The 23,128-nt window shown below is 46.3% G+C and overlaps 3 protein-coding genes across 7 annotated transcripts in view; 1 reads left to right on the top strand and 2 right to left on the bottom strand.

Moving 5' to 3' along the window:
* Positions 1-134: 134 nt before the first annotated feature.
* On the bottom strand, positions 135-10,221 carry ARPC4 (actin related protein 2/3 complex subunit 4). The gene is made up of 6 exons (XM_045493753.1): positions 10,114-10,221; positions 7,024-7,142; positions 5,694-5,805; positions 4,399-4,494; positions 3,255-3,425; positions 135-1,098 (listed from the first exon to the last, which is right to left on the bottom strand). The coding sequence occupies exons 1-6, from the start codon at positions 10,114-10,116 to the stop codon at positions 1,093-1,095; spliced, it is 507 nt and encodes a 168-aa protein (XP_045349709.1). The 5' UTR covers positions 10,117-10,221; the 3' UTR covers positions 135-1,092.
* On the top strand, positions 10,206-22,535 carry TADA3 (transcriptional adaptor 3). 5 transcript variants are annotated; one of them, XM_045493740.1, is made up of 9 exons: positions 10,206-10,305; positions 11,980-12,212; positions 13,538-13,788; positions 13,908-14,013; positions 15,541-15,682; positions 15,776-15,879; positions 17,091-17,200; positions 19,513-19,698; positions 22,028-22,535. In XM_045493740.1, the coding sequence occupies exons 2-9, from the start codon at positions 12,006-12,008 to the stop codon at positions 22,218-22,220; spliced, it is 1,299 nt and encodes a 432-aa protein (XP_045349696.1). In that variant the 5' UTR covers positions 10,206-10,305; positions 11,980-12,005; the 3' UTR covers positions 22,221-22,535. The 5 variants fall into 5 exon arrangements, with proteins under 5 accessions (XP_045349696.1, XP_045349694.1, XP_045349693.1 ...); XM_045493738.1 differs by lacking the exon at positions 10,206-10,305 and adding an exon at positions 10,491-10,856; XM_045493737.1 differs by lacking the exon at positions 10,206-10,305 and adding an exon at positions 10,491-11,030.
* The window catches only part of OGG1 (8-oxoguanine DNA glycosylase), a 35,715-nt gene continuing 28,678 nt past the window's right edge, over positions 16,092-23,128 (bottom strand). The window contains exon 9 of the transcript XR_006716027.1: positions 16,092-16,980. The gene's annotated coding sequence lies outside the window, so the exon portion shown is untranslated. The remainder of the gene's footprint in view (positions 16,981-23,128) is intronic.

Here is a 23,128-nt window from a genome sequence, read left to right as displayed (position 1 = left end):
CCCTTGGCACAACATAATGTCGGCCAATCAGGAGACTACCTCTGATGGGGACCCCCAGGCCTAAGTATCAGCTATGTGGTCTTGGGAAGAAAATGCCCCACCTCCCCTCCTTTCATACACACAGTGCACAGACCTCATGCAGCCCCAAAGGGGCAAGAAGAGACTTTAATCAGGGGAGCAGGGGGGATCCACCAGAATAAGAAAAGGTACGGCGAGCGTGGGAGCAGAGGAGCCAGAGCAGGCAGGAAAGCCCCAGCTCAGGAAGCTCTGGAGGACTCACCTCTCCACCTCTAGCACAGGCACTGCACTGACAGACAAGGCGAAAACAGTGGCCCCTCTCAACTGGGAGGGCACAAAGTGGCCCCTACGGCCAGAGGTACCTGGCTTTCAGGGTCCAGCTCCTGGACATGGCTGGTGGCCACCAGTTCAGCCCTTGTCCTCAACCAGTGCTGGGTGGCCATTTTCAGGTAGAGCTCAGAAAGCTGGCAGAGGGTCCCCACAACTTCTACTGGGACCAAGGAGGCTCAGGAATAAGACAGCAAGGGAAAAGAACTGGAGTCTGAAACCTTCCTCCTTCCCTCCCTCCCTCCCTCCCCACCTGGGGCTTGGGGAGGGGGTGATTGGGAAAGGGAGACAATAGTCGCCTTCTGGCTCCAGGCCCGCCCAGACCCACAGCGACCAATATGGTACAATCACTGGGACCAGTCACAGCCACTGGAGGTGGAGGTTGTTTGTTTAAAAAAAAAAAAAAAAAAAAAAAAAAGACAAAAAGGTTTCAGTCTCCTACAAGCACAGAATTTAAGTTTCAAGACGTTAAAAAAAATCTGTCCCAGCCCAGGGGACTGAACATCAGAAGCCAGCCTGACCAGGCACCTGTGGCCTTGGGGCAGGTCCACTGCTGCTTTGTTGCCCAGCTAGCAAGCACACCACCCACCTCCCGCATCTAATGCCCACCCCGACCCAGCTCCCCCGCTCTGCCGCTGCTGCTTGCTGCTGCTGCCTCCGCCGCCGCTCTAGGGAGTAACTCCAGGATGCCTTTGCAGAGACACGGGGGAGTCTGAGGGGGAAGGCCTCAAGATCCAGCCAGATGGTTTAAAACTGTCAAGAGAACCAAGAGGCAGTGAATGGTGGTTATTACAGTATGTATCTTGGCAGGCCTGCTCTGGGGAGGTGGGCTGATCTGAGAGTTGCCACTGTGCTCAGATTTCTGGGGGAAAGGGCTGGGTCCCAGGACACCTTGGGGGCGTGCTCTAATTCAGTCAGCCTTCAGCAGTGACCTTCAGGGCACTAGCCTTAAACCCAGCACTAAACACGGCAGAGAAATTAAGGGTGAGGTGGGCTTTTCCCCAGCTCCCCTTAGCCCTGTCATGGAGGCTGCTATAAAGCTGTCACAGTGCCTCACTTGGTGAACTGAGGTTGCCTTCTTTAGAGAGGAGAGGCCTAAATGCAAGCGCTTGAGGACTCAGGGGGCCAGAAGAGCAGAGTAGAAGGACCCAGGATCTGGTACTTAGTGCCAAGCTCTGGGTGGATCTCCAACCATAACAGGCCCTTGAAATGTTTTCTGACCTCAGGTATCCTTCATGGTACCCAGAACGGCCCTGGACATTTTACAGACCAGAACCTGTGGTCCAATTGGCCCACAAACTGAACCCAGCCCAATAATGAGCAATGTCTGGCCCATAAAGTATTTTTAAAAGATAGGAATTAGTTTACAACCTTGAAAATATGCAAGATGTTGCATACAAATCCAGACTTGGGGATTCTTTTGACAAGCTAGAAGATGAAACCATAATGAACAGGAGTTCTGTGGTAGCGGTCCTCTTCAGATGAGACATATGCTTACCAGGTTCCCAATAGCCCACTTCACTCACACACATTATTATCTGCCTGACCCCTGCATGCACTTGAGTATGTGACCCCTGCCAAGTGCCATGGTACTATCTTTGATTTTTGAATCTGAAAACCAAGCTCCAAGTCCTGGTTTCTCGTCTTACTAGCTGAGGGTCCTGGATAGGTGATTTGACTTCCAAAGCCCAGTTCACTCATCTATAAAATAGGGATGACACCTGACTCAAAGATTGTTTCAGGGATTAAACAACAGGAATACAATTATTATGATTAAATGACTCTTGAATGAATAGGCCAAATAATAAATCGGGACAAGAACTATTTTCTTTCCTAGTTGAACCTAAAGGCCTCCTGGTGCATTTGCCATAAAACTCTGGTGCTACAATACTTGGAAAGCTTACTGTGAACCAGGTGATCTGCTCTGTATATACTTCCTCATTTAATGCTCAACCATACTGAAAAGTACGTATTAACAGTCTCATTTCACAGCTGAGAAAACTGAGGCTTTGTTGAGAGGTTCAGGAACATGCCCAAGTAGGCAGCAAGGCCGGACTCACACAAAGTCTGTGTGATCTGAACAAGCACACTGCTCTGCATGCACAGGGCAGCTACTTTGTACATTGGCTGCCCTCCCTATAATTAAAGCCCAGGGGAAGCAGGCGTAATTTCCATTTTTAGGAATCTGAATTCCTTCTGGGCTGGATCTGTATGCACTGCTAGGAGTAAACACTTAATCTACCATCTAGGGATCATAGTTGACTCTGAGCAGAACATGTCAACAAACCAAAGACTGGTTGGAAGAAGAAAAAAAAAAGGCAGGATATCTTAGTATCTAAATTAGAGCAACTGTGTCATCAGCTCATCAGTGTAAACAATTCCTCCTCTTCAGAGGACTGCTGTCCTTTCAGTTAGTTAGGAAGACACAAACAAATGAAAGAGAGATCTGGAGGACTGAAGCCATGAAAGTAATCATGACTATAAGCCTGAGAAACAGACACTGAAGGAAAATATTTAAGTCTGTCTGAGAAGTGGAATTACACTATGATGAACTGCCCTATATTCCTGGAAAATTCCCATGTGGATTTAACTTGCCTCACCTGGGGTTTGAACTAGATACAGAGAAGGATTGTGTACATTTTGAAATGTACAAAGGAGCGTCTAAGTCTCCATGAGAGAGTAAGAGAGGTGTCCTGGAGACACTCACATACAGAAAATGCCCTGCAGCTCACAAAGATGACCCTCAGGTCCTCCAGCCCCAAGGCACCTGGCTGACGTGCCACCCGCCAGAAGGTCCTAGAGGCCTCAGGAAATACAAACTGCTGGCACCACTTTACCGCCAGATTCTAAGTTCTCAACCCATGGCACCTCCTCCCTCTGTAGGGACACCAGTAAGTCCTCCCACTTACATTCTTGAGGAACTCCTCAGCCACGATGCGTGCACGAGCATTGACCGACAGCTTCATCTCACTGATTTCCTTGTCGATCTCTTCCATGAAGTGGATCACAAAGTCCACCAACTTGTGTTTGTACATCTGCTCTGTGTGGAAGTTGGTGATCAGAAAACTGATGTCATATCCCTGGGGAAGGAAGACAGTAGGAAGGAGGAAGAGAAAAAAACAGAAGAGAATTAGCTTTCCAGGGCACTTAGTTGACCATGTCCTCTAAGGTCACTCAGCTATATGCTTCCTACTGGCTGCAATCTTCTCCCAAGTCACATGTCCTTCAGGCAGCAGCCCACCTGCTCTACTAGGGTATCTATGCTGGGTCCAAGAAACAGACCCCAGGTGAGAATTTTGTGTCAGGCACCCCTGGAAAGCTGTTTGTGATACAAACAGCTGCATGCAGAATGAGTCATGGGAGAATGAAGGAACTTGAAATCTTCTAACAGAAGAATCTAATCAACCAGAGAGAAGAGACACCATGGGATAAGGATGGGATTGGTTGTGTGTGGAGGAGCAATCTTATTTGTTCTGGGTGGCCAGAGATTAGATCTAGGAGCAGGAAGAAAGATTTTATTTTTTTTATTTTTATTTTTATTTATTTTTTTAGGAAGAGAGATTTTAGCTCAGGATGAGGACGAGGTTGGCCAACACATCTGATGGTACATGTGGCTCTGCATGGTAGCTGCTCAGTCACTGGGGATATTTTAAGTTGATTTGGCAGAGAATCTGTGGAAAGTACTCAAGTACAAAGTCAGGCAACAACTGAGCCAATGTCAACTGTGGCCTTGAGAGACAATGATTTAGTGGTGGCAGAGCTCAGAAAGGATTTGATTCATCGTGCCCTTTCTGCCATTAAGGCTCTAGGAAGATGAGCAATGCATCTCATATTTTTTGCCTTTCCCATGGTTGAGGTGGGCCCAACTTCTCTTAAGCTTCTAATCCCTGTTACTCCCACTCCAGCCAAAATGAAGGCCCACTCTCAACTCAGGGAGCGGTTGTCCTACAGTTGGAGAAGCAATCCAGGTTCTGTGAACAATCCCTGGCCAGTGACAGCAGACTTGGTGGAAGAACCTTGGGTATTATGAACATGTGGGTCATATAGTCTCACCTCCACTGGCTTCCTTCGAAGGATAAAGAAGTTCTCTGCTCGCATCATCATGAAGCGCATGAACTTATGGCATAAAATCTTCTCGATCTCATCAGCCTAGTAAGAGTGAAGGATAAACAGGTCTCCCTAAATCTGACATCCTAGGCTAACAGAAACCTGTAGCCCTGATCTTCTGACCTCAATTTCTCCTAGGCTTGCTGCAAGCAGTGGGGTTTGCCATTGGGAGCAAACACTGCCTGAATTGTGGGGCACTTGGTTGCCAACTGAATGTCTATTACATTAGAGCGTCTTCAGCTTAACAGGGCATTATCACAGTCTCACTTTCGCCCATTCCAGAGAGGTAATTCTGGCAAACCCGAGGTTTTTATCCGCTCCTTCCAGAATTCATACCTACATTCTGAGCAGCCTCTTCCTCACCTGCCCATTTCACCAGTGCTGCATTTTCCAAAGTCTATGACATATACCATGTGGGGCTATCAGAAATAAATTTAGGTGATCTCCACTTTAATAGCAATGAACATCAAAAACTCCCCAAAGTTTTTCTCTGCTGAATTCTCATTATTTCTAATGGAAGAATTTTGCAACTAGGTGCTGGTATGCCCTGAACACCTCCCAACACTTGTTAATCTCCCTTTTTAACAGAGCAGGCCCCCAAGGACAGAGTTTTCTGTAGGCAACAGTATCTAGTCTAAATAACAGCTTTGTTTTCTTTCAATGAACTTATTTTTTTGGAGTTCCCTCTACTTGTCAAGTGATGTTGCTTTTCTACTACAGCACGAAGTTTGTTTTCAAACAAATTTAAATAAAGAAAAGTAAGTCAATTTAAGGAAATCCATTAAACAAATAACTGGCCGGATGATATATAAATATGGCAATAATTATAAGAGTGATAGGAATATCACACCCTTGTGAAACATCACCTGAGAAAACGTAGAAATTACACTTTGTTCTTTATCCTAAATCTCTTTTTCAGAGGTTATAGCTATTAAATTGATACTGGTACTATTTACTTTTCTGAACTGGACTTATTCTCCCTTTCTTATAAATGATTCTTGACTTCACACTAAACTGTCAATGGCCTTGGCTGCTATGTTTCCTGACTTGTAACCCAGAGCAAGGCCTACAAGACAGGGTTGCTCTGTCTACTCTACTGACCTGCTGAATTTGGCAAATCATTCCCTAGGTACAGTCAAGAAAATAGAGCCTGGGTTTCTTTGCACCTTGAATCTAGCACAGTTCTCTCAGATGAGGATCCCTGGCCTCCTGAGGAGGCAGGGGCTCAGTGGTGAGCTCACCTGTTTCACAGCAATGCTGACCCGGACAGAGTTGATGGAGCCCTCAATCAGAACCTTTTCCTTCTCATTCCTGCTGATGGTCACAGGTTGCAATAGGAGCTCTTTGCTACTCCTGAAAAACAATGTCACAGAGGCCTCTGTACTATAGAGGAACAGAATGCTCAGAGAGACCCCACAGCAGGACCTGGAATCTCTATCTGAGACCATAGAGTCCAAGGAAGAGGAGACTCACAAGTAGGGGTGCTCCAAGATGGGGGCCAGCGAGCGTGTTCTCCAACAGAAGGAGCAAGGCTCTGGAGTCAGGGCGAAAAGGTTTTGAAATCCAGTCTCCTCTGTTACTTTCCTTGGACAAGTTACCCTGTTGGAATCTCAATTTCCTCATCTGTAAATGACTGATTCCTATTTCACTGGCGAGGATTGAGAGAGATCAAAAAGGGTCAATTGTCTAACAGAGTGCGGGGCACATGGTAGGAGCTTTACAAATGACAGCTCTTATTTTAATAACTACAGGCAAACCCATACACCATTTAGGGAATGAGAAGAGAGAGGCTGCCTTAGGGATAAAAGGGCAAGCTAAAAACAAAACACAGTTTGGTCTCCTTTAATTATCAATTCACGAATGATTCACTTATTTGGCATCAAGACCCCTCTCAGCTCAGTTCCCATTTTGATGCCTCTGAATCTACAGTTATGTGTACTGGCAATTAAAATGCCTAGTGGAAAACGTATGTTAAGTAAAACAACATGACACATGCCAACATCTTTTCAGTATTTTTAAATTCAAGTCATTTCAACTTGGTGTGGTAACACTGCTTATCTCAGTTATATATGTCTCAGATTAAACTTTAAAGGGAAACAGAATATTTAACAAAACATAAATCAGATAAGAGAAAATAACCCAAAATACGGAATATCTGAAATAAATGATGAGTCCAGGGAGGCAGGGAAACACAGCCCTTGAACTTTAAATTACAAAAGAATGGAGATGGGATCTTGGATAACAACATTCTCCACCCTCTCCTTAAACTGGGTTCAGTAATGCCACAGGAGATACTTGACCAACAGCCCCACTCTGAGAACTCACACCTTGTGCCAAGCAATCTTGGTTCCAGAGGAGTTTCTCCCCTGGGTTTTGTCCTGCCAACCCACTGACCCTATTTTCCGAACTGTGAATCGGGAACCATTGTTCATCTGGCAACAAGACAAAATAAGTGAACTGCAGAAGTGTAGCTGTCTCCAACTCCAGGGTGCGACTTTGTGGTAGCCTCCAGACAACTGCCATCTCTGGGGCTGAGCCCATCATCCCCACCCTGACCTTTCTCTGCCCTACCTGACTTCCACCTCGGGCTTGTTGTGTCGTTCCACAACCTGGGAGGAGAAATTCTCCAGGCAGAGGGCAGCCTGCAGCGTGGCCCGCACGGCACTCAGGTAGGGGCGGAGAGTGGCAGTCTGTAAGAAAAAACCAAAGGGAGGATCAGAGTCGGTCTCTGCAAACCCACTGCTCACTGCCACTGCCCCCCCCCGCCCCGCCCCACACTAGCTACAAAGGAGCCAGACGGTACTGATAGTACCTGCCTTTCAGCCCACATGAACCAAACAGAGTAAGCCTTCAAGGTGCATTTCATTCTAAGTCTAGAGCAGTGGTTCTCAGCAGGGAACCATTTTTCTTGCCAGGAGACATTCAGCAATGTCAGGACATTTTTCACTGACAGGACTGGGGGTGGAGTGGGAGAGCTACTGGCAATGAGTAGAGACCAGGCATACTGCTAAACATCCTACAATGCACAAAAAAGAAAAAAGAATTATTCAACTCCAAACAGTGCTGAGGTTGAGAAACTCTGGTCGAGAGGCATGCAGGTGAAGGACTATTCTCAATCTGTCTTTTGAGCCAACAATGGATATTTACTGTGTGCCAGGCACTGATCCAGATGCTAAGAATTTAAAGACCACCTCTACCTTTAAGGGTGGGGGAAAAAATAAAACATAAAGACAATCTCTACCTTTAAATAGCTCCACTGGGTAGAGGAGACAGAAAAAGTGACTATGATATAAAGGAGGATGAAATGTGACATAATTAGACTTACAAATTACATTTCCAGAAGAAACTGGTTTGGAGGTGAAGATGAAAATAGGATTAGAATGATTTTACAACAAGGAAAAGTAGACTAAGGACATTCCCAGTAGAGGGATCAGCTTCTACCTACACTGGCCTATCTTCAGTTTCTTGTATTAACTAAGTTCTTTCTCACCTCAGGGCTTTACACAGGCTGATCCATCGACCTGCAGGCTTTTTGTCCCCTCTCAACCTACGTCAGCCCTTAGATCTTGGCTTATTTAGGGAAGGCCTCTTCCTTCTTTACAGAGGCCTTTCTTGACTTCCCCCTTGATAGCATTTATTATAATCTACAATGACACATCTTTTATATTTATTTAATAAGGTGATTTCTTCTTCACTAGACTTTAAGCTTCCTGGTCTCCTTTACTGAAATCTATATTCCTTGCACCTTGCTCAGTACCTAACAAATGCAGTGTCTTACTCCTTTTCTAAACAATATTATGGAAATAGCATAAACAAGGTTAAAATAACACAAAAGGGCATTAAGAGTTCCAGAAGTAGCGATGAGTACAGTGTTGATGTACACAGGAAGCATTTTTTTCCTTTTTAACTAAGTAGGCTTTAGGCCCAGCATGAAGCCCAACGTGGTGCTTGAACTTACAACCCTAAGATCAAGACCTAAGCTGAGATCAAGAGATGCTTAACCTACTAAGTCAACCCAGGTGCCCCTAGGGGAAGCATTTTAGGTTCAGCAGATGAGGCTGCAATGATAGCCTAGAGATTCATGGCTAATTTCAAATGCCAGACTGTTGAGCTTAGCCTTTCTTTTAGGTAGTAAGGAACTGTTGGGGCTTTTTGAGGAGGAAGTTACATGACTACAGTTGCATGGGGGCTCTGCAGAGAATGGACTGGAGAGGGAAGTGAGACAAAAGGCAAAGAGGGTTATTCAAGGAGCAGTGATGAGAACCTGGACTGGGGCGGTGGACAGGACAAGCAGACAGTCCTCACAAGAGTTGGACTGACATAAGATGTAGAGGATAATGGAATCAAAAAGCACCTCCCACCAAACCATGGTTCACCCATTTGATGAAACACTACTCAACAATAAATAGTATAGGAAAAATTCCTGATACATGCAACATAGATGAATCTCAAGTGCGCTATGTTAAGAAACCACATTAAAAAGCCCACACACTGAAGAATTCCTTTTATATGACAATATGGAAAAGGAATACTATAGGAGAAAAAAAAAATCAGTGCTGGAATGAGAAGATAGGACTGATAACAGAGGGACGTGAGGGAGTTTTTTGAGGAAACATTCTGCTGTCTTGATCGCAGTACTTACATGATCGTGTTTGTCAAAAGTGATAAATCTAAAAAGGATAATTTTTAAGGGGCAAGCCTCATGACACCTACCCTTATACAAATAAAACGCATTCTCATGTAATAATAAAGCTGACTTTGAGAAAATCCAGGTTTCTAGCTGAGGTAAGAAGACACAAAGCCACAGCACCACAGAAAGAAAAGCAAGTTTAGGAGAAAAAATGGGTCTTGATCTGGAGGTCTACTATGAACGTGTTATCAAGATTTCCAGGCAAACCTTAAAAGAGAGCGAGGAAGGCAGACTCAAGAGTCACCAGAACACACAAGGTCACCAAAGCCAAGAAACTAGATAGGTACCACTAGGAAAAATGTAAAGAGGAAGGTGGTGAGCCAGTCTCAACTCCCAGGTACACCCACATTTATCAAAGGGGAGGATTTCCAGTAAGGGAGGGATCAGTAGTATCAGAGCTCACGGACTACGGTAAGGCTAACACGGGTTGAGTTCTGACCAGGAAGAGGTCTGGGTGGCGACAGCATAAGAGATACTTCGGTGAGGTAGAAGGAAAGCAGGGGATAAGGAGAAGAGTGGGATACGGAAGTGTAGACACTTCCTTTGAGAAACTTGGGTCAAACAGGCAAGAGAGAACAGGACAGTGTATTTAGTGAAGTTCTATTCTAGGTGAGGAGGTGACCCTACTCTATGCCTCAGCTCCCCTACTGTGGGCAATGAGGCCTACTACGTGTCTTCGAGGCGCTATCACCAGCCCCACTTCCGGCGTCCTCCATGCCTCACAATTCCCCACCTGCATCAAAACCCAGACCATGAAGCTGCAAGGCCTGCTTCTTACGAGAGCGTCCCCCGCTCGCCCCTTCCTCACTTTGGCTCCCGCCCCGCCCTCTTTCTCCCAGCCTCATCGCGCCCCCACACCCCACAGCATCCCTCGGCCCCGGGCCTCTCCGTTGCAAAGCCGCATCTCCCCCAGACCCAGAGCTTTGAGGCAAAACAGCAGGGGTCCCTGGCCCGGGGCCCGGCTCTCTCACCATCGCGGGCGCTGGCTGGGCCGGAAAGCGGAAGTGCGGAAGTGGCCAGCCCCGCGACGCCAGCCCTTTCGCGAGAAGCGCAGCCTCAGTCTCCGCCCGGACTTCCGGAAGGTACCATCTATGCTCCGAGCGGAGAAGGGGGAGCCTAGGAGCACTTGGTCCTTTTGAAGTTTCTCCGCTAGGACTGCCTCGGTATTTTTAGACTCCTGAAGCTTCAGATCAATACTCAAGCCTATCCCGTTATGAGTGTAGCTCTCGCTTGTGACTTTGGCCTTCTTGTCGTCTTTGCTGTCTTTCCCTATAGTCAGGCAATGGTGCAGCCTGGCCTCAGGTTGGGCACCATATTAGGACAAGGCGAGGCAGAGGAGCTCTTCGTTCCTTCCGGTTCCGCGCCCCTATCTTTTCTTTGGGCCCCTCCTACCTGCAGCCCCTGGGGCACGGCGGAACTAACTGCCGGGCTAAGATCTCGGCTGCCGAGCCCCGCCCCCAGCCTCCGGCTGTTCCCCATAGTAGGCCCGAGGCATACCCCCGCCCCCATCCCACCTGCAGTGGGCTCGCTCGCGGCCTGCAAACCCTTCCCCGCAAGCCATATCGGGCTCTCCCTCGCGTCTCCCACCCGCGCGTCTTCTGCAGGGGGCCCGCCCCTAGCCAGTTCCGGGGCGGTTGCTCCCACCAACCGGAACTCCCTAACCCCTCCCGCGGCCTGGGGGCCGTAGGAGGCTGCAGGAGGCTGCAGTGAGGAGGTAGAAGGGGCAGGGGCCGCGTTAGGGGGTCCCTGGAGGACGGGGACCCTGAAGGCGAGTCACTGGGGCGACCCACGGGAGGGGCCAGACATTAAACAGGCGCACTTCTGTGTCAGGCACTGAACTGGGCTCTTGACGAGCATCCTCTCCTAATCCTCAGAACATCCCGGGGAGGTAGGTACTATTGTGATCCCCATTTTACAAATTCAGACTAATTATGGGGAAACAGACTCAGATTTCTTTTGTCCCCATTTTGTAGATGGGAAAATCGAGACTCAGGAAGGTTAAAAAACATAATCAGAGCTATGTAAATAGAAAATGGTAAAAGGCTGGGCTTGAACCCAGGTATGTCCAGTTTATCAGCCCACATTCTTTTTTTTTTTTAACTTCTTAATGTTTATTTTTGAGGGAGACACACAGAGCACGAGAGGGAGAGTGGCCAGAGAGAGAGAGAGAGGGAGACACAGAATCTGAGGCAGGTTCCAGGCTCCAAGCTGTCAGAACAGTGCCCAACCTGGGTCTTGAACCATGACCCGGGAGATCATGACCAGAATCAAAGTCAGACGCTTAACCAACTGAGCTACCCAGGCACCCCTTACCATCCCACATTCTTAACCACTGTCAGGGGCAAAGAGAAGGGACAAAGATGGGAAGGGGCGAGACAAGGAGAGGCTGGGAGGCACAGAGAACATTAACATTGTAAGAATGGATGTTTGGAGTTCAGGGGCTTAGCAGAACCCAAGTGGAGAACAGAAGAGCATCAGAAAGACAGGGCATAGTATATCATGGTAATTAGTGACACAGACTCAAAACTACCTGGATTCAGATTGCATCTTGGTAAACTTAGGCAGGTAAAATCCTTGGAGTCTGAGTTTCCTTATCTGTAAAGTGTAGGTCACCATTGTCCCTGCTTATGGGGTTGGGTGAGGAATTGAGAAACCAGTAAAATGTCTGCCCTTAGTTTAATGCACAGTAAGGGCTCTCTGAGTAGGAGCTGTGCCATTGACCTTGTCAATAGGGTACTGAAGCCTGGCTTTCCCCTTGAAACTGTCCCTAGATGGAGGGAGCTCTTAGACTTTTCTTGTCCCATTTTATCTCCTATCCATGGCTCTCTTCTCTCCAGTTCCACAGGGTCCCGTATCCTGGGCCATGAGTGAACTGAAGGACTGCCCCTTGCAGTTCCATGACTTCAAGTCTGTGGACCACCTGAAGGTTTGTCCACGCTACACGGCAGTGCTGGCCCGCTCTGAGGATGATGGCATCGGCATTGAGGAGCTGGACACTCTGCAGCTGGAGCTTGAGACCCTACTTTCTTCTGCCAGCCGGCGCCTACGGGTTCTCGAGGCTGAAACCCAGGTGATACCCTACAGAGAGGATATCACCAGGATGGACTGTGACAAGTTATGGGATGGGTCATTGAGTTAGCCCCACCAGCTGAGGCCTTGAGGTACAGGAGCTTAGAGGGGTGAGGAGAGGCCTAAACTGGGCTCGGGTGACATGTAGAATACACAAGAATGTGCACGATCTTCATAAATTTCAAGATTTCTAATTTACTGACCTCCGAACCCCCATTATGTTTTGGGTGCTAGTCATTAGAAGTAATTATTAGGACACTTCTGGTCTTCAGGGAGTTTGCCAACTAAAGGGAAAGGGAGGTCAGACAAATACAGGTGATGTTGGTTATGGTTAGAAGTACTAAAGGAACAGGACTGAGGAGACCTGTATTTGAATCCTGGCCTAAGCACTTGCTAGTGTTGCTGTTTCCTAGCTGTATGATTTTGGGACAGTTGCCTCCTATCTCTGAGCATCAGTTCCAAATCTGCCAACAGGGATGAATCATAGGAGGTGCCTCGGAGCTTTTGTGAAGATTAAAAGAGATACTTTTGCAAAACATCGGTTGATGTCTGACACTGAGTATTTCAAATGTTATTTGGTACTACTCTGATCATTTCTGTTGACAACATAAATATCCCCTCAGCCCCGTGGGCCAGATACTATGCCAGATCCTGGGGAACAGAGATAGTTAAGTTTTCTGGTCTCCAGTAGCTTATAGTCTAGTTGAAAAGACAAGGTATCCTGTTCATTCCAGGTTGACCAAACAACACAATTGGGCCTGCAGTGGAGGTACAAAGTGTCAGAGACACAAAGAGGCCTTTTTAATTGGAGCTCAAAGGATGAATAGTTAACTTGTGATCCCTGGAAGTGCACTGAAGATTTTTGATCAGGGCTGTGGCATAATCAGTTGTATTATAGCTTCTAAAAAGCTGGGTAACTGATGTCGAGAAGGCTTCCCAGTTGTGGTGACATTTGAAGTGAAGGTTTGCTGGGAGGCTTGTTTGCATTCCCCTGAAAGTTACCACCAGCATATTCCAGTGCTAACATGCACAAGGGCATGATCATTTGTTTGACCTAAACACTGTAAGTGGTTTGGGTGATACAGAGGTGAGTCAATACAGACAAATGAATGGAATGATGACAAGTATATGAATAAAGTTCTGTGAGGCAGGCACAGAAAAGGAGCTGAGTTTTGAAGGATGCTTAGGAGTTTACTAAACAGGAGATGGGTAAATAAAAAGACCTTGGAGTCTTCTCAAGTTCTAGATCCTAATTCTTCACTAGGAGAAAGAATTGTCCTCTCATTTCCTTTCTCCCTCTCAGTGACAGTCCTCTGTAAATTTCAGATCCTCACTGACTGGCAAGATAAGAAAGGTGATCGCCGATTCCTGAAGCTGGGTCGAGACCATGAGCTTGGAGCTCCCCCCAAACATGGGAAGCCGAAGAAGCAAAAACTGGAAGGAAAAGCGGGACATGGGCCTGGCCCTGGCCCCGGACGGCCCAAATCCAAAAACCTTCAGCCCAAGATCCAGGAATATGAATTCACTGATGACCCAATTGACGTTCCACGGATCCCCAAGAATGATGCGCCCAACAGGTTCCGGGCCAGAGAACATAGAGGGGCCTTTGGATTCAAATAGTAAAGGCTATGGAGGGGTCTGGGACTGAGGCTGGTGGGACAGGAGGTTCCCATTCAGGATCTGCTTCTCCCTGCAGGTTCTGGGCTTCGGTGGAGCCCTACTGTGCTGATATTACCAGTGAGGAGGTACGCACACTAGAAGAACTACTGAAACCACCAGAAGATGAAGCTGAACATTACAAGGTAGAAAGATTGGACCTTAGTAGACATGGTGACGAACTAGAGGACTCGAGAAGTGCCTCAAAATCAAAGATCCCAAAGTCATGTATCTTCTTCCTTCCCCCACCCTGCCCAACCTCCTATCTAACGCATTAACCCACCCAGGCACCCTGGCTCTAATTGTCAGCTTTCTTCTTGCATTATTTCCTCTCTATACCCTCCAAATGATCACCACATACATCCTAATGGATCTCCTTCAGTGAGGCTGTTCTTTGTACCAACATCTCCATCCCCTCTGCTTTTTTTTTTTTTTTTAACGTTTGTTTATTTTTGAGAGAGAGAGAGACAGAATGCGAGTGGGGAAGGGGCAGAGAGAGAGGGAGACACGGAATCTGAAGCAGACTCCAGGCTCAGAGCTGTCAGCACAGAGCCTCAGTCGGAGCTTGAACTCAGGAATGGTGAGATCATGACCTGAGTTAAAGTCAAACGCTTCACCAGCTGAGCCACCAGGTGCCCCTCTGCTTTGATTCAAGACTTCATCAGTTTTTGTCCAAGTGGTGTCAAGACAGTTTCCTGTCTCCAAAGGGACTTTTTTTTCTTTCTGTAGTATGTAAAAGTTAGGTTTCTTATGATGTAAATAAAACAGTTCCCATCAAAGAAAATGTAGAAAATAAGAGAAGTGTTTGGGAGAACTCTCCCATAAGTCCAGCTGTCATGATCAGATGTGACACAGCTCTGTTCCCAGGCCTCCTCTGGCTCCTCTTTGGCACAAGATCGATTCCAAGTAGTTTGGTCCTTGGTGACACAGACCCACCACCCATCTCCAGTTTCCTCAGTCATTCCCCCTCCTCACTGCTGCATTTATCAGCCCCGACAAGCACCTTACCCTCACTCTAGGCCCACACAGGATCCTTGCTGGTCCCTGGGCCTCTGTACATGTTCCTCCTTTTCCCTTGGCAAACTAGCTCATCCTTCAAAGCACTGATCTCCTCTTATCTCCACCAAAATGCCTTTGCAGATTGCTTGCAGAAAATTTCTCTTTTATGTGCCACAGCACCTTGACCTACCTCTAGCACGTCAGTTCTTTGAATTTTTAAAAAACTTACTTGAAAAAAAAATTTATTTGAAAAGGTAGTCCATATAGGCAGTAGTAAATTCAAGTAATACAAAAGACAATTTCTTCTCCTGACCCTAAGCTTCCTAGTTCTTTCTAGGGACAATAGCTGTGACTTGAGATGGTCCATGTACACATACCATTCTGCACCTGTATCTTGGAAATTTTCCATACTGGCCCCTGTGTGTGTCTTAGTTCATTATGTACCTGTCTCCCTTACCAGACTGTGAGCATATAGATTTTTATCTCCTTTGTTTCTTCCCATCTACGCAAAGCATAGGCTTCGGCCCTGGGGTAGGTAACTTGGAGACAGATAAGTGAAGGAACGAATCATGAGCTTTTTGGCAGTGCCCAAAGTGCGCAGAGAGCCCCTACCAACCCCAGGCATGGCTTGCCAGTGTTTACCCTTTTTGGGCCGGGTGGCATCTCCCCACCAGATCCCACCCTTGGGGAAGCACTACTCCCAACGCTGGGCACAGGAGGACCTGCTGGAGGAACAGAAGGATGGGGCCCGGGCAGCAGCCGTGGCAGACAAGAAGAAAGGCCTTATGGGGCCACTGACCGAACTGGACACTAAAGGTAGGCCCCTCACCTTCCTGCCCACACCAGGCCAGGACTTGAGTTCCCAGAAGAACTCAGCCCACCTGTGTACCACTTCTCTGTCTACTTCAGATGTGGATGCCCTGCTGAAGAAATCTGAGGCCCAGCATGAACAGCCCGAAGATGGGTGCCCCTTTGGTGCTCTGACACAGCGCCTCCTACAGGCCCTGGTGGAGGTGAGCATCCTAACTCAAGACAGAATTATGCATGCTTTCTGTTTTAATGTTTTATTTTCTTTTGAAGTATATTACATATTTATAAAGGTGCAGAGATATTACATGTATAAATTGATAAATTTTCATATATGAGCACACATGTATATATAGCCTAACAGAAACAAAGCTTGCCAATATCCTACACAAGCCTCTCTGTGTCCACCCCCCCAGTCTGTAACCTCTCCCAGAAGTAGCCACTATACCACAGTTACTTTTGCTGAATGTTGGCTAAGGGCTGACCCCTGTGCAAGGGGCTTTCCACGCATCCTTTTGTTGGAGGCAAGGACAGTGGTTTGCTCCATGTTACATACTAGAAGATTGAGGCTCAGAAAAAGGAACTGTTTGCTTGGAGTCATGCAACTAATAAACAGAAGCAGGATTCAAACCCCAGATACAGAGTCCCTTTCTTTATGCCCACTATCTGGCCTTAGGCACATCCTTTCACCTCACTGAGCCTTAGTTTTCTCCCTGGCTCAAACACAGTAGTGTTTTTCTCTCTCGTGTAACAGTCTGGGCCACGTGTTCCAGGTTGGCTGAGGTGGGGGAGGGGAGAGATCTCAACCCCACCCCATCAGACAAGGACCCCATCTGTGATGGTTTTGCCACCCTAAACCTGCTCTGCACAAGGTCATTCTGGGTATGATTACTACTCCAAGCCCACAGAAAAAGAGCAAGGAAGAATGTGTGAAGGAAGTTTATGGGGTTTATGGCCATGACTGGCTGTGGCTCTTATCTCTTCTGATCGCTTTCCACTGGAGAGAGTTTGTCACATGGCCACATCTGACCACAAGGAAGTCTGGGAAATGTAGTGTAGCTGGACAGCCAGCAGCCTCTGTCACAACATGCTTAACATACATTCCAAACGCTTAACAAACCTTGGCTCTTCTCTTTACTGTTGTTGAGTGTTTTCTCATTGCTTTTCTGTGTTGTCTTCTTTGGGTATCAGTACAAAAGAGGCATTTCTAAAATGATCAGAGCTTCCTGGAATCAGTTTGGGAAGGCTTCCAGAGCGATGGGAGCAATGAAAGAATATTTCTCGTCTGTGAAGACTGAAGACTCTGACTGTAGGTCAGGGAGGAGCAAGAAAATGGAAATATTACAGCTCTTACTCTCTCCCTCCCATTTCTTTTTTTTTTTTTCTTTTTTTCTGTCCCACTTCTGTGTTCTTCTAGGAAAATATTATTTCCCCTATGGAGGACTCTCCTATTCCTGACATGTCTGGGAAAGAATCAGGGGCCGACGGGGCAAGCACCTCTCCCCGCAATCAGAACAAGCCCTTCAGGTGAGTGACAACCCTGTCCACATTCCTACTATCTGGTCCCTGCTTCTGTTGACTTCTTTTATCCTAACATGGGAAGGTCTTCATTAAGAGAGAGGTTGAGGGCATTTAGATGAAGCCCAATGAAAGTTTCACATGTGCATGCTGGCCCAGCATTTCTGCATGCACAGACTTAAGTACAGGTTGTTCATCATAGCCCTGTTCATACCACAAACAACCTAAATGTCCAACTGAAAGGGATTGTTTGGCTAAATTGATATAACTCCATATGATGAAATTACTTATAACTACTAATCGTTTTTGAGAAACACAGTTAATTGACATGAAAAAAGGTAAACGCTAAAGTGCTAAGTGAAGAAAAAGTTGTAGCACAATACAGTTTGATCCTGTTTTTACTCAGCATATATTTAAATGTGTGTATATAGAAAACTAGAATAATATAAAAGATAGGAAATGACATGAGACAAAATCTGGGATATAGATAGTAAATAAACATTATATAACAAAATATAAACATATTTAAGAATTTTTTAAGTTCATTTATCTTGAGAGAAAGAGTACAAGCAGGGGAGGACCAGAGAGAAAGAGAGAGAGAGAGAGAGAGAGAGAGAGAATCTGAAGCAGGCTCCATAGTGACAGCATGGAGCCGATGCGAGACTCAAGTTGACTAGCCACAAATTCATGACTTAAGTGAAACCAAGAGTCAGACACTTAACTGACTGAGCCACCCAGGCACCCCTAATAAAACACAGTTTTATATGTGGAATGTTAATAATAGCAAAATAACAGTAATGTGTATAATAGTGACGTAAATAATAGTGGTTCTCTCTGAGTTGTTAGCATTATAGGTTTTTCTAGATTTTTTCACAATTCACATGTGTTGGCCTATGTTTGAAATAAGACCATGTGTGTCTCTCTGTATTTTTTCCAAAATATTGAGAAAAAATTGACATACGTCCTTGTATAAATTTAAGGTATACGTGTACAATGTACAAAACACGTACATGGTCTGATTTTACATGTGTAAATTACGTGTGTTGTGAAATGATCACCACAACATGTTCAGCTGACATCCACCTTCTCATAGACACAATAAAAAGAAAAGAAAAATTCTGTGATGAGAACTCTTAGGATTTACACTTTTTTTTTTTTTTTAATTTATTTTGAGAGAGACATTGGGAGCAGGGGAGGGGCAGAGAGAGGGAGAGAGAGAGAATCTCAAGCAGGCTCCACACTGTCAGTGCAGAGCCTGATGTGGGGCTCAAGCTCACGAACCGTGAGATCATGACCTGAGCCAAAACCAAGAGTTGGATGCCTAACTGACTGAGCCACCCAGGCGCTCCAGGATTTACACTCTTAACAACTTTGTATATAACATACAACAGTGTCAGCTACAGTCATATTATATCCCAGTGTTTATTCATAACTAGAAGTTTGTACCTTTTGACCACCGTCCCCCAATTCCCTTCCCCCCACCCTCCTCCTCTGGTAATGAAAAGTCTGATTTCTTTCTATGAACTTTTTTTTTAGATTTCACATATAAGTGGGATCATACTGTATTTGTCTTTCTCTGACTTATTTCACTTAGCATAATGCATTCAGAGTCTATCCATGTTGTCACAAATGGTAGGATTTCCTTGTTTTTATAAGGCTGAATAACAGTCTATTGAATGTGTGCATTGTGTGTGTATATATATACATTCCACAACTTCTTTATTCATTCATCCATTGATGGACATTTAGGTTGCTTGCATATCTTGACTATTGTAAATAATGCACCCCCAGTGAACATGGGGGTGCAAGATAACCTTAACTAGGGATGTTGAACATCTTTTCACGTATCTACTGGTGTTTTGTATATCTTCTTTGGAGGATCTTCAGGATCTTTGCCCATTTGTTAATTGGGCAGGTTTATTGCTTTTGAGTTATATGAGTTCTTTATTTTTGATATTAACTAATCAGATATATGGTTACAATATCTTTTCCTGTTCCGTAAGTTGTCTCTTCACTTTGTTGATGATTTCTTTTGCTGTGCAGAAGCAATTTGTAGTTTGATGTAGTCCCACTTGTTTTTTATTTTATTGCCTGTGCCTTAGGTGTCACAGCCAAAAAGTCATTGCCAAGACCCATGTCGAGGAGCTTTACTCCTAGGTTTTCTAGGAGTTTCAGGGTTCCAGCTCGTAACATTTTCTCTATATTTTTATACCTAGATAGATAGGGAGTGCCCAAAGAGAAAGGAATGTGTCACTAGCCCTGGGAACCTTTCAGGTCCCCCCTCTAAGCTGGCCCTTGAGCTAAGTGCTACCTTCCTGTAGTGTACCACATACCAAGTCCCTGGAGAGCCGCATCAAGGAGGAGCTGATCGCCCAGGGTCTGCTGGAGTCTGAGGACCGCCCCGCAGAGGACTCGGAAGATGAGGTCCTCGCAGAGCTGCGCAAACGGCAGGCCGAGCTGAAGGCGCTCAGTGCCCACAACCGCACCAAAAAGCATGACCTGCTGAGGTTAGTGTGGATGGGATGCACGGGCCTGGGAGTGGCTGAGAAGGCTTTGGTCGCTGCTGGTCACCTTCTGGGCGCTTTACAATAGGCTTCCCTGGGAGGGCCTCTAAATCACCAGGAAAGCCTTGAAAAAAATATTGCCAGATACCACAGACTCTAAGGCTTAGACATCTGTGATTTATTTATTTACCTACTTATAATTGTGGTGAAAGAAACACATAAAATTGACTCTGTACCATTTTAAAAAGTACAGTTCAGTGGTGTTACCTATATTCACATTGTCACATGGTTTATTTTTTTAATCTTTTCATGCTTCTTTTCCTCTAACATTTTTATGAAAAATTTCATAAACACAGAACATCTGAAGGAGTTGTATGGTAAACGCCAATATACTCTGTACCTAGATTTATCAACTGTTAACATTTTGTTGGACATCCATGAATATTATTGGCTCTTCACTGGAAAGTGCCTTGTTTTAGGATCAGTTCTTTAAGAAATTAGTCAGAATGTCTTTCATTTCATTTTGACTCCCATCCATCTTGCCCTGCATTGGTCATGACAAAAGTATAGGTGATCTCTGGAGGGAGATTATGGTAGTTGTTGCCCTTTTTGAGGGGAGGTAGAGAAGTCGTCCAACTGAGTCTCCTTGCTTCTCACGGGCAGGTGTATGTCTTTGCCTCACAGAGCCACAACAGGGCAGGGCACACGCATTTGGCCAGCTCTGCCTGTCTCTTACACGTTGTACTGGGGGCTAGGAAGAGGGACAGCAGAGGGCTTGTGGTCTACAAGCGGGTAATTGGTAAAGAGGTGCACCATTAAAAGGAGAGGGAACTGCTTGGTGATAAACTGCTAAGGGAGTGCTTAAGGATAAGGGTTACTGAGTGCCTGCTGTGTGCCAGGGACTTTATCCTCCTGTTTAATCTGGACTACAGTCCAGGGGGTAGGTGGTATTTCACCTCTTTACTAGATGAGGAAGTGAAGGGCCAATGAAGTGAGTACTCTGCTGAAGGTCACACAGCCAGTCAACAACCAAGCTGCAACTTGAACCCAAGGCTGAATGCAAAGCCTCTTTCTAGTTCCTTTTCATGCAAGGACAAGAAGAGGAAAAATAACAGGTGAAAGAGATACTGAGTGGGGTGGAGAGGAGAGAAAGATTGAATGAGCAGGAGAAACAAAGCTGTGCAGATATAGAAGTAGTGGACACTGGGGTGCTTGGGTGGCTCAGTCAGTCAAGCGTTCAACTCTTGATTTCGGTTCAGGTCATGATCTTGCGGTCACAAGATTGAGCCCCACATCCAGCTCGGTGTGGAGGCTGCTTGGGACTCTCTCTCTCTCCCTATTTCTCTGCCTCACCCCCACTCGAGTGCACACACGCTCTCTCGCGCTGTCTCTCTCAATAAATAAATAAATAAACAAACAAACTTCTGGAGCACCTGGGTGGCTCAGTTGGGTAAGTGTACAACTTCAGCTCAGGTCATGATCTCACAGTTTGTGGGTTCAAGCCCCGAGTCGGGCTCTGTGCTGACAGCTCAGATGGTGCTTTGGATTCTGTGTCTCCCTCTCTCTCTGCCCCTCCCCCGGTCATGCTCTGTCTCTCTCTGTCTCAAGAATAAATAAAACATTAAAAATAAACAAACAAACTTCTAAAAAAGGTAGTGGACAGTGAAGGAACTAGCTTGGGTTGTTAGAAGCCTAGAATCCAGTCCTCAGCTCTGCTATTGACCAGCTCCAGGGCCTTAAGCAAGGTATCTCCTACCCTGAGCAGCAGCTTCCCCTTCTGGAAAATTAACACATTGGACTAGATCACATCTCTAAGCCACCTTCCAGTTCCACCAACAGTGGAATTGATAGGTCAGATTTCATTTACAGGGGTTGGTTTAGCATCTCACCCACTCAGGCTGCCTAGACCCTTAGGTTGCTCTGGAATTTGGATACTGAAGTCAGCAGGTCTTCTGCTAACACTAGAATACCTTTTAAAGATGATTGCGTGGAGCCAGCCTGCCTTAATTCAGATCTCCTACTCACTAGCTGTAGGATTCAGGAGTGTTTTTTATTCTCCTTGACCTCTTTCATCACTGGTAATATCAGAATAATAGTACCTACCTCACAAGGCTGTTATGAGGATTAACTGTGCTGACATATTTGAAGGGCTTAAGGTAGTAACTAGCACATAGTATCGTAGAAGTGTGGGTCAGTAACTTTGCTTTTTGGTATGAAACAGCCCACAGGAGTGCCATCCTGGGGTGGTAGGTGGGTTCAGTCTGGAAGAGGGAGAGGGACCCCACTATGGAGGTGGGCTTTCCATGACACCTTGGTTGGCTGGTCCCTACAGGCTGGCAAAGGAGGAAGTGAGCCGGCAGGAGCTGAGACAGCGGGTCCGCATGGCAGACAATGAGGTCATGGATGCCTTCCGGAAGATCATGGCTGCCCGGCAGAAGAAGCGGACCCCCACCAAGAAGGAGAAGGACCAGGCTTGGAAGACTCTGAAGGAACGTGAGAGCATCCTAAAGCTGCTGGATGGGTAGCCTTCACCCCTGCCTCAGACTGTCTTCCCCTGGCCTGGGGGAAGGAGGGTTAGGGAGCCCACTTCTTTCCTTGGCCTGCCGGAACCCTAGGCCTGTGACTGCCTGTTAATGTCAAATGATGACAGTCTGTAGAGGTCTGTGACCCTTCCCTGAAGTCGTTGGTCTAGCTCTGTACAACCAGGACATGGGAGGCCCTGTTGGGCTGGCCTGAGGCCCACTCTGTGCTTCCCCCTCTTTACTATCCCCCACTCCCTCCCCTCTTTCCCTCAAGGACTTCTCCCTTGTGGTTTTGTAAAGTGCAAACCTAAAAGTAAAGTGACTGCTGTGGTTTTTTTTTTTTTTTTTTAAAGTATCCCAAATCTTTGAATGTCTGTTAACTACAGGTTAGAAAAGAACTGGTGTGAAAGAAAGAAAAAAAAAGAAAAGAAAAGAACTGGTGTGGGTGGCAGGGGAGGGCATGCTTGGTGGCTCTCAGCCTTTGGACACTCACCCATGTCATTCATTCAGGAAGAGCTCTCAGGGTACTTGTGGCTGCAAGTAACAATACCCTCAGCTCCAAGTGGATTCATAACAAGGAAATGTGTTGGTTTGGGGCTTGGTGGTCCTGGGGCAGGATGGCCTCCAGGGTTGGCCAACCCAGCATCTCAACAGGGCCATGAAGGGTCCAGGTTATCTCTGTACTGCCTTCTATGATGTCAGCTTTTGCCTAAACTGAATTTTCTTCCAGCTGTGCAGCCAGTAGCAGTCAACATCCAGCACAAGAGAGGGCAGGAAGGAGCCAACTGGTTTCACTGGCCCACCCAAAAGCAAGAAGCCTTTCCCAAATACCCTTATGTCTCGCTGGCCCAAACAAACTCTCACATGCCTATTCCTGAACCAGTCACTGTGGCAAGGGATGACTCTGATGG

This window comes from Leopardus geoffroyi, chromosome A2 (genome assembly GCF_018350155.1).
Source record: "Leopardus geoffroyi isolate Oge1 chromosome A2, O.geoffroyi_Oge1_pat1.0, whole genome shotgun sequence".
Lineage (NCBI taxonomy): Eukaryota > Metazoa > Chordata > Mammalia > Carnivora > Felidae > Leopardus > Leopardus geoffroyi.
This window is presented reverse-complemented; position numbering and strand designations above follow the sequence as displayed.

Coding starts and splice junctions, on each gene's coding strand:
- TADA3 (XM_045493740.1), top strand. CDS start 12,006: ATGAGTGAACTGAAGGACTGCCCCTTGCAGTTCCATGACTTCAAGTCT. Junction 15,880..17,090: donor TCCTACAGGCCCTGGTGGAG/GTGAGCATCCTA, acceptor GTGTTCTTCTAG/GAAAATATTATTTCCCCTAT. Junction 17,201..19,512: donor AATCAGAACAAGCCCTTCAG/GTGAGTGACAAC, acceptor ACCTTCCTGTAG/TGTACCACATACCAAGTCCC.
- ARPC4 (XM_045493753.1), bottom strand. Junction 5,806..7,023: donor AAGCCCGAGGTGGAAGTCAG/GTAGGGCAGAGA, acceptor ATTGTTTTTCAG/GAGTAGCAAAGAGCTCCTAT. Junction 3,426..4,398: donor TTCGAAGGAAGCCAGTGGAG/GTGAGACTATAT, acceptor TTCCTTCCCCAG/GGATATGACATCAGTTTTCT.